This window comes from Pinus tabuliformis, chromosome Q (assembly GCF_031772625.1).
Source record: "Pinus tabuliformis cultivar Carrire ecotype Pingquan chromosome Q, CPIR1, whole genome shotgun sequence".
NCBI lineage: Eukaryota > Viridiplantae > Streptophyta > Pinopsida > Pinales > Pinaceae > Pinus > Pinus tabuliformis.
In genome coordinates this window covers 1,165,050,289-1,165,060,723 of record NC_142296.1, presented here as the reverse complement: position 1 = coordinate 1,165,060,723, position 10,435 = coordinate 1,165,050,289, and the positions used below count along the sequence as shown (strand labels likewise).

Genomic DNA, 10,435 nt, shown 5'->3' with positions numbered 1-10,435 from the left:
CTGGTATATCTTTATCAAAAAATTAATTAAAGATCAAAAGCAACTTCTTAAATCAAAAACACGCTCTAGTATTAACTAAATTTTTCTTTTTCAATGGTGTCAAAACCTACCATAACTAAGTGGCCAATTAACAATAAAGTCAGTCACCATTGTCTTTTATCCATGTGATGAAAAACCACACCACCTAGAATGACCCACTGGTGGCTTGTAAGGGGGCAGACTTCTACTCCTTTAAGATGTCTACCACCAACCCTTTTCCATGCATCCAAAGAAGATAAACTTCCAGTCACTGACAATTTTAAGCTTTCTCCAAAAACAAATAACAATTTCAAACGAAATGATATTCAAAAAAAAATCAATAATCATCACTAAAAACTAACCCCAATAATTATTCACTTAAATCTCTTTTATAATATCATAATTAATTAAAAAAAATCAATAATAATAATAATAATAATATTCCACAAGCTCGCTCTTCTAACTCAATTTGCATGCCCCAAAATTATATACAAACACTTTATACAAAATCATACCCATGACCAGCCCTACAAACCAATATTTTTCCCCTTATACATAGTAAGCCCATAGTGACCTTCATCGCTATCACTTATTTTACAACATTTCAGAATTACAGATCCCTGTGGTTGCAACTTCATGTCTATCATTTATTTTATAAGAAAATTTCGGAATTAAAGATCCCTGTGGTTACAACTTCCCGGTCTGTAGTGACGTGGGTATGTAATGACGCATACTCAGCATGTGTGGTGACGGCAAAGCATGTACCCATCCCCCAATATTATATCAAATTTACCAAAAACCACGAAAACAATAGTCATCATGATTCAAGGAAAGCATTGAAAAGATCATTTACGAATGTGAGTTTCCTGCACCAAAGAATGTCTACTAGAGAAGGTACATCAAAAACACGAAAATAGTAACATGATAACCTCCTGATTCAATGAAACATTAAAAATAATACTGCAAATGTGAATGTTCAGCACCAAGAATGCCACATAGCGAAGGAACACCCAACAACAGCAAAAGGTCAAAAGCAAAGGTGTGCGTGTTGATATACGGTTTGTTCATTGAAGAGGTTTTAACAGAAAACGACGGTGTACCAGCTAGGAAAGAAAAAGATCGATCAGGTTTTTCCTTTTTATTATTCTCTTTTTCTGGCATGGGGTGGTGTATTCACATATGAAGGAGATGTGGATGTCTCTTGTCCCACGGGGTACGTTCAGAAGTACTGGACAGAATAGGAGCAAAGATGTATACCCTGTAGAATAGAGTGCGGCCTAGCCGTACCCCAGTGTGTGTTCCAGGGAGCATAAGCACAAGTTGGGGGTAGATATTAGTGTTATCAGAACCGATTGAACCAGGCAGTGCAGCTATTTTCTATTTTCAGGCCCTAAGCAATCCAACCAGTGACATAGAACAGAAAAGGGCTGGTCCAATACAAAACCAGCCAGTTTCTCTACAAAATCAAACTTCCATTTTTTTTTATTGAAACCAGCTGGTTCAATACAAAACCGGCCAATTCCGTACAATTCAACTAAAACTACTCATAACACAAATTTAAAAAAAAATAAAAAAATAAAAAATAAAATATATAAATGGGGCAGCCTAATATTCAACCCTACAGTCATAATATTATATAAATATAATTAATGGTAATGTCAAATTTCTTAAATTCTTTTACTTACAATTTTAATACTATTATTAACTGCTTCAAGATGTTTGAGAGTGGTTCCAATTTCATTGGATTTCATATGGAGAAAGTAGAATTTTAGATCACATCAATCCAGCAGCTATAGAAAAATTCAGTATTGCCGCGAATACAACATTTCCATTGGATTCTATCATGTATGAAGGTTTGAAATTACCATTTTAACAACGGCACTAAGGCTGTACCTCAATTTAGGGTAGGTAGCATTGGTTGTTGAACTCCTTTATAGCATCTACAGTGAAAAAAAAAAGTACCAATCACAAAATCTCAATTTGACTTGTTTAGTTTTTTTCTTTTAATCTTATTTTGTTGCTTCAGGGTGATTTGTTGCTTCAGGGTGATATTGATGTGAGAATTCCAATACAGGCAATGATTTTGATGATATTTATTTGCTGTAGCATGATATTTTTGAAACTCTAGAAGCCATTTAGAACATCTTTGTTGATGTATTTTTGGTCCAAAGAGGGATTGTCCTCTATTATTTTGGTTTGTACGCTTGCAATATATATAAAGAAAACGTCACATATTTGTGTATAATAGTTATTTGTGTATAATAGTCTGGATTCGTGTATATATATATATTCAAAATTGTATATTCATATTTTTGGTTGACCTTTCCAGTTCCGATCCGTTTCCTCATTTTGGGGTCAACTGATTCGATGACCTGTCCGGCTCTGTATAACATTGGTACGCATACCACTTACACACTATCAACTTTGTGATGACAAACTACGGACTTTGTTATAAACATGCAACATAGCGATATTTCGGAGACATGCTCTCTAACTTCCATGAGGTTACACGACCAGATTTGACTAGTATGACTCTATCCATAATAGCACCTAAAGATTAGATTTGACCATGGATGGATAATAGCACCTAGAGATTGAAAGACAGCCACTTAAATCTCTACTGTGGGGGGTTGGAAATCCAAGTTCGGTGTTAGTATATCACATGACGGAAAGATACTCGGTGAAACTAATGAGTACAACAGGTTTTAAATAATTATAAATAACTGAACATTGTTTCTCAAAAACATTACTTAATGCAATTGAACTTTTTGTTAACATGCTTTCAAGTTCTATTTAAATTAATTTCCACGTGCAACCAAATAACGAATATGCTATCTTAAAAATTATGAAACATAATACTTTCCAGGTACAAGATCTGAATACAATTAAAACACCCACTGGCAACTTGCAAAAGCAACTTCATATATTCTAGGATTATTCCTCATGGTTCACTGTATCAATACTATTGTATATCCAAATTCCCAAACGTCATTAGTGTTTAGAGATATTAAGGTAAAAGAGTTCTGATCAAAACTAGGGAAAGAAGCCTCTTTTTTAAAGTTAGTTGGAAATATCTTCAGTCTTGGTTTCATGAGATATTTCTTCAAATAATTCTCTGCGCACTAGTGAACTCCTCTGTAAAATAAAAAATAAAACAAATGGATGCAAATCCCTTCTAGACGGACAATTAAAAATCTAAACTGGATCATTGTCATGTTAGAATGAATCACTCTTTTTTACTCACATGATATTCATTTTACCTTAAAAGCGCGGGATATAACTCCAACATAAAATTAAACACTGCTCCATTAAAAGCAAAAAATGCGAAATAGTTTCACCCACGTCAATTTACTGCAAATCTTTAAAGGGCACTTTTCCGTTTCTGTCATTTAAGCTCGCAGACTGCAGCCTACCAGAATCTCCGCTGCTTCTCTATTATTACTCTCCTTCTATTGCTAGCCTCCACATGTTCTTGCACCAAATCGAAAGAATAATACAATCAAGTTCAAGAAAAAATCACCACCATATCTCTCGGTAGTAGCAGGTTTGTGGAGTAACAGTCCCGCAAAGGCTGCAAGTAGCAACTGGTGATGACCTGTGAATGACATAAATCATGCTTCTCTCATACTTGGAACATCTTTTAATCGTCCAAATAATAATATGACCCTGCATTCTTCTGTTCCCTGTCCTTTGTTGAATCCAATTTATTTATACGTGGCCTGTAGTTTGTTGGATCTCGTCTAAATGTAATATCGAGTTGCTGGAGAGAACACAAATCAAACAAAGGAAAGACACGATTAAGATAGTAGAAGCAACCTAAATAAGTCGAGCACAAATTACTTTCCCTGCATTACATTGCACTGATGAACAGTAGCATGAATTACTCTATAACACGTCAAGACAAAGACAATGATGCCTAACCCGGTAATCATGATAACGACAGTGCCTTTCCCAGTAATTTAACCCTTACCGATAAAAACAGATTCATTCCTGTTTGTAGACTTTGTGGAGTATTGGCAACACAGTCAATAGAAGGTCTTCCTTCATATACAATAACCCTATCTGCCAAATAAGTTGCCATGATGAAATCATGCTCCACAACAAAAGCAGTCTTCTTTGCATGAAGAATAAATCGTTTTATGACCTTTGCTGCAACAATACGCTGCTCTGAATCCAAGTATGCACTTGGTTCATCTATCAGATAAATGTCAGCAGGCTGCATGATAGTAGAGGAATCTTTATAAGAAACCAATGAATTGGAAAGCATCATACAAAACTCATTCTTTTAAGAATTTCATTAAAAAGACATTCCTGCATCACATGTAAGAATTACAAACTCATTCTTTTAAGAATTTCATTAAAAAGACATTCCTGCATCACCTGTAAGAATTACAAAAATAGCAGTAATATAAACATAAGATCGCAGGCAGAGGGGTGTATAGAAACATGTAGCTGTTGAGTAAAAGAACAAGGATCTGTAGTAAGTCGAGGCCTTTACATAACATACCTTCCCAAGGCATAAGCACAATGCAACTCTCTGTAATTCTCCACCAGAAAGATTTACTACATCTTGATCCATTAGTTGTTCAATCTGAAGTGGTTTCATGACATCAGATGTGAATTGAGGGTGAGTATATGAATCACGGATTTTTTGGTGCAATAAATGCCTGACAGTTGACTGGAACTTCGGGCTGATCTTCTGTGGTTTGTATGACACATTGAATTCAGGTATCTCCACATCTGTATTGTCTACAGTATCTGGTTTCAATAAACCAGCCTGCAACAGAAGATGAAATAATATTTTCAGAGTTGAGTTTGAAAACACTTAATAGTCAAGAGTTGGATTAATTTCTAATTAAGTTAAAATTTACAGATTGTAACCCCAAAAAAAAAATTGACAAATCCATTTCAAGGCAAGAAAATAGAATAACAATTGCATACCAGCATGCGTATAAATGTTGTCTTCCCTGTTCCATTTTCTCCCAACATTACAATTATCTGTGAATCAGTAAATTCTCCCTCCTTCACATTAAGCCTGAAATTACCCTGAGTTTTACACATATTTGGATACTTGTATCGTGCATAGCTTTTTATCTCTTCTGCACTTTCCTGTGGAGTTTCTGCAACCTGCAAAGCTATATTATCAATAATCTGATCATATGCATCAGGGAAAATTAATGACTTTGAAATTGGATGTATTGTTAGAAACTTCACCTTGAAAGTAAGTGATTCATCTCTAAAACGGAGATTTTCAGTAGGAACAAAACCAGCCAAAAAGATATTGATCCCTTCTCTAACTGAAAATGGAAGTGTTACTACACCGTAAGCCCCAGGCTTCCCATACAGACAGCAGATAAAGTCCGATAAATAATCAAGCACACTAAGGTCATGCTCGACAACAATAACATAGCTGAAAAATCAGAATATCCAAACATCAATGGTAGTTGTAGTCATCTAAAATTTAAATGAGTGATCTTGTAAAGATCAATGAAAGATAAAATCTGACCTGTTTGGCCTGAGCAGGGACCGGACTACTTGTGCAGCTTTAAGTCGTTGCTTTACATCAAGATAACTAGAGGGCTCATCAAACATATATATTTCAGCATTCTGAATTGCAACTACTGCAATTGCGAACCGCTGCAATTCCCCTCCAGATAAATCACCAACATTTCGATCCATAACCTGATTCAAGTCCAGATCAGTGCAAAGCTCTGACTTTATGTCTCTTTCATCCTTTTGATCGAGCACCTGACCCACATTCCCTTGCACTGCTTTTGGTATGTGATCAACATATTGAGGCTTGATTATTGCCTGTGCCAATAAAAAATTATCAACAGTCAGTAAGCATAAATATGGTGTAAAATAATTAAAAAAATACTTAATACTTACTAAGTTGCACTAAAGTAGTGGATAAGAAACAGTATAGGGCTATTACTGACATACTAACAGAACGTACATATTCCTATCAGGAGACCACATACAAGTTTTTCCTGCTTATGGGTATATTCTAGTGTTCCACGGGGACGCATCCCCCAGGGTCGGGTGCGCGCACCCCTCGCACCCGGGACGGGGAGTCCCTTGGGGGTGCGTTTCCCCACGCACCCTTTTTGGGGAGTCTTGGGGAGACGCAAGGGGGTGCGTTTCCCCAGTGTGGGAGTCTAGACTCCCCAAGACTCCCCAAAAAGGGTGCTTCTGGGCGTCCCCCTTCAGTGTGGGAGTCTAGACTCCCCAAAAAGGGTGCGCCTGGGCGTCCCCCTTTAAATTTGTCTAATAAGACTTAAAAATTCAAAATTCAAAATCAAAAATTCAAAAATCAAAACCATTAATTTTTATTTTTTTAACTAAAATTAAAACTAAATAACTAAAACTTAAAAGTCTAAAAAAAAATTAAAATTAAAACTAAATAACTAAAACTTAAAAGCCTAAACCTTAAAGTTAAAAGCTCATTTCATTTCAACCCAAAGTCATTTCCATTTCACTCTTAACTATTTTTGAGTTTGAACTTTGAAACTTTGAGTTATATAGATTTAGTGTTCAAACTTTGAAAATATACTAGTATGTTTTGCTTTCAATTTAGATTCTAGAATGATGAATGATGAATTTAGTTTTTAAATCAATGTAGATTGTAGAATGATGAACCATTGAATGATGAATGATATCGATCAATGTATTTGAATATTTTATTATTGATTTTTATTTTTGCTTTTCAAATCTCATGGTATGTATGAATAATAATTAATTCAATAATGAGACTTGTCACTTGAGTATGTCATATGAATGATGTATGTATCAAAATGAATGATGAGGATGGATCAATGATTCAAATTTCAATTGTCTATTTAATATTTTTATGCTTTCATTATTGAACAGTGAACAATGAATATGAACTTGAATTATATATATATATATATATATATATATATATACCTCGACGACTCCCCGCACCCCTGAAATTTCCCTAAAATTTGAGGGTACTCCCACACGTCCCCCCTGTGCGTCTCCCCGCACCCACGTCTCCCCGCACCGGAGTCTTGGTGGAACATTGGTATATTCCAGTGTTGCAAAAATCGCGATTTAATTGCGATGTTTTCAAAAAATCGTGCTTTTTTTAAGATGCTGATTAAATCGGCGATTTTTTGAGTTGTTTTTTTATTTTCAAAAAATCATGAAAAAATCGCAATTTTTTCGAAAAAAAATCGGGAGTCGACAGGAAAAAACCGTGGGGGTCCGAAACAGCGTGTTTTTAAAGTGAATTTTTGGTTTTTATTTGTCATTTTTTGCAGACAAGAAGCTTGTTTTGAGAGCTGAGGAGGAGAGGAAGGGGACTACTAGGGCAGAAGAGGACAAAAAGGGAAGATTTTAGCATCCCAAACAAGACAAATTCGTGTTTTGACCAAATTTCTTCAGCAAAGCGTGGTTTCCAGATATGGGGACCAAATTTGGCCATTTTTTTTGTTTTCTTTTTTGCTTCGGTTTCTATAACCCATTGATTATCAATGATTTTTTAGTGGATTTGATTGTATTTTTTTTTTCATTTTTGTTGCATAGAGTGGAGAGGGTTCTTATTGGTCAAAAATGTAAAAACTTGATTGTTAGATTTATTAGTTTAATTTCTTCTTGTGCTCCATTTTTTTGCATCACTTTTGTTTAGGTTTGAATGTGCATTTTTTCTATTACTGTTGCATTGAGTAGAGGTTTTTTTGGTCAAAAATTCAATGTGTTGTGTCATGTAAATTTTTTTTTAACTTGAAATTCTTCTTGTGCCCTAGGTTCAACTTCAAACTTCATCTTACATTAAAACTCAAGAGTTCAACCAAGTTACAAACATGCCAAGAAAATTGGACCCTCCGTGGGAATTTGGTGAACCTAATGAAGGGTTTGGTAGATCAAACTTGTCTTGCAAGTTGCGTGGGCATCATATGACAGGGGGGTTTATAGATTGAAGCATCACTTTGCAAAAATCCCTGGACATGAGGTAGGGCCTTGCACCAATACAAATCCGGAAATCATCCGAAGTGCCCTCAGATCATTGAAAGAATTAGAGCAAGCCAAACTGTCCAAGTCAAATCTAAGGAATCAACTAGCAGGGAATAGAGTGTTAGGAGGTGAATGTGATATTGGCAACGGTTCTACTTCAGCATCAGTATCTACAACCAACCCCGTAGCTACCTCATCATATTTTGTTCCTAGAACCACGGCTGGCTCACAACCATCTATCTCTTCAATGCTTTAAAAAAAGGAGAAAGAAGACGCTTACAAGTTGTTGGGCAAGTTTCTTCTTTGGAGTGATATTCCTTTCAGCGTTGCAAGAAATAATCCATTTTTCCAGCCTGCTGTTGATGCTATTGAAATTGTTGGCCCAGGGTACAAAGTCTCTTCTTATGATGACTTTAGAGGCTGCATTCTTCAAGATGAAAAGGTTGACTGCACCAAAAGATTGGAGGAGTTTAGGGCATCATGGGCACACACAGGATACACTGTGATGTCAGATGGTTGGACCGATCAAAAGGGGAGAAGACTTGTAAACGTCTTCGTTAACTGTCCCAAGGGGACAATGTTTATGAAATTTGATGATGCATCTGCACATATCAAAGATGCAAAATTATTATGTGATTTGCTAGATGTGTTTATTTAGGAGGTGGGTGCAAAACATGTTGTCCAAGTCATAACAGGCAATACTGCAAATTATGTTGTTGCTAACAAGATGTTTATGGAGAGGCATCCTACTTTATTTTGGACACCTTGCGCTGCACATTGCATTGATTTGATGTTGGAGGACAGAAAAAATTAATTTTGTCAAAGATATTGTTGACTCATCAAAAAGCATTACAAAATTTATATATAATCATGCATTTGTGCTTCATTTGATGAGAACATTCACCAACAACAAGGAGTTGGTGCGCCTCGCCATTACATGGTTTGCCACCAATTTCATATATCTTCAATCCCTCTTGAATTCTATGTGGGATGTGAAGAGAATGTTTCTTTCATATGAGTGGCGTGCTTTGACATTTAGCCGCAAACCAGAGAGAGAAGGCCATATGCAGATTAGTTTCATACCAAGAAAACTTCTGGGCAAGAGTGCAAGAGGTGTGTAGCATTACTGAACCTTTGGTAAAGGTTCTTCGATTAGTTGATGGGTGACAAGCCCGCAATGGGCTACATGTATGAGGCCATGGACAGGGCCAAAGAATCTATTCGGACCTACTATGATGATAAGGGAGATGAGGGATTTCAGAAACAACTCCTATGGAAAGTGATTGATGAACGATGGAACAACACACTCCATCGTCCCATTCATGCCCCTGAACCCCGCATTTTCTTACCCCCATGGGTTCTTATTTGATGCTGAGGTCGTGGATGGATTCTTCACCTGTGTTCAGAGGATGGTGTCATCTCCAACAAAACATGCAGAAATCTCCAAAGAAATGGAGATATACAGGATGGCAGGTGGCACATTTAGCTTTGATATGGCTGTGGTTGATAGGAAGACTAAAATGTCAGGTATTTTTTAGTTTGTTTCAAATTTCATTGTCTCTTCAAGTTCATAACTTCATACTTTGCTTCAACTTTCAAATTTCATTTTTTTTCTTATGTTTATCTTATTTGTAATTTTGTTGTAGATGCATGGTGGAGAAGCTATGGTGCCAGAGTACCCCATCTGCGAAAGCTTGCCATTCGAATCCTCAGCCAAACATGTAGCTCCTCAGGATGTGAGCGCAACTGGAGTGTATTTGAAAAAATACACACCAAGAAGCACAACAGGTTAAACTTAAAACTTAAAATATTCCAAATTTCCAATTAATTTTTTGAATTTATTAAATAATATTTTTTTATAATTATTATTTTATGACCTTTGTACAGGTTGGAGTCCCAACGACTTAATGACATGGTCTACGTCTACTACAATATTCGATTGTGGGTGAGGCAACTTGAGAGGACACCTGATATGGAGGCCATCTCATTGGATGGGATTGACACCACTGCTGCATGGAGGGTTGAGGCCGAGAGGCCTCTCATGGAGTCTGTCGATGATTGGTTAGAGCAAGAGGTAGTGGAAGGCGTAGAAGGGGCGGAGGAGGATGAGGAGCAAAAGGAGGAGGAGGTGACACCACCTACCCAGGCTACCCCTGCCACTAGTAGAAGACGTGGTCTACCTCCTGTAGCTCCTAGTTCTTCAGCGTCTAGAGCACAGCAGAGTCCACTGCCAACTCCACCAGCATCTACATCTAGAGGGAAAGGGAAAGCTATTGCATTTTCTCGCAAGAGGGGCAGAGGAAATCAGTAGTATTAGTTATTTGGTTCATTTCATTGTATATGACATTATGACTCATGATATGAGATACATTATTATATTTTTTGTTGTTATTTTGACGTTGAGTTGGGACTCAGGAGTCAGGACATGATTCATTGTTAT

The 10,435-nt window shown here is 36.6% G+C and overlaps 1 protein-coding gene across 2 annotated transcripts in view; it reads right to left on the bottom strand.

Annotated features, from left to right (window-relative positions):
* Positions 1–3,306: 3,306 nt before the first annotated feature.
* Positions 3,307–10,435, bottom strand: part of LOC149223803 (ABC transporter E family member 2) — a 106,735-nt gene continuing 99,606 nt past the window's right edge. For both annotated transcript variants that reach the window (XM_089385930.1, XM_089385929.1), the window contains exons 7-12: positions 5,525–5,829; positions 5,233–5,428; positions 4,960–5,145; positions 4,526–4,795; positions 3,989–4,234; positions 3,307–3,778 (exon numbers count right to left, since the gene is read on the bottom strand). In XM_089385930.1, the coding sequence (XP_089242056.1) occupies positions 3,659–3,778; positions 3,989–4,234; positions 4,526–4,795; positions 4,960–5,145; positions 5,233–5,428; positions 5,525–5,829 (1,323 nt within the window). In that variant the 3' untranslated portion in view covers positions 3,307–3,658. The remainder of the gene's footprint in view (positions 3,779–3,988; positions 4,235–4,525; positions 4,796–4,959; positions 5,146–5,232; positions 5,429–5,524; positions 5,830–10,435) is intronic.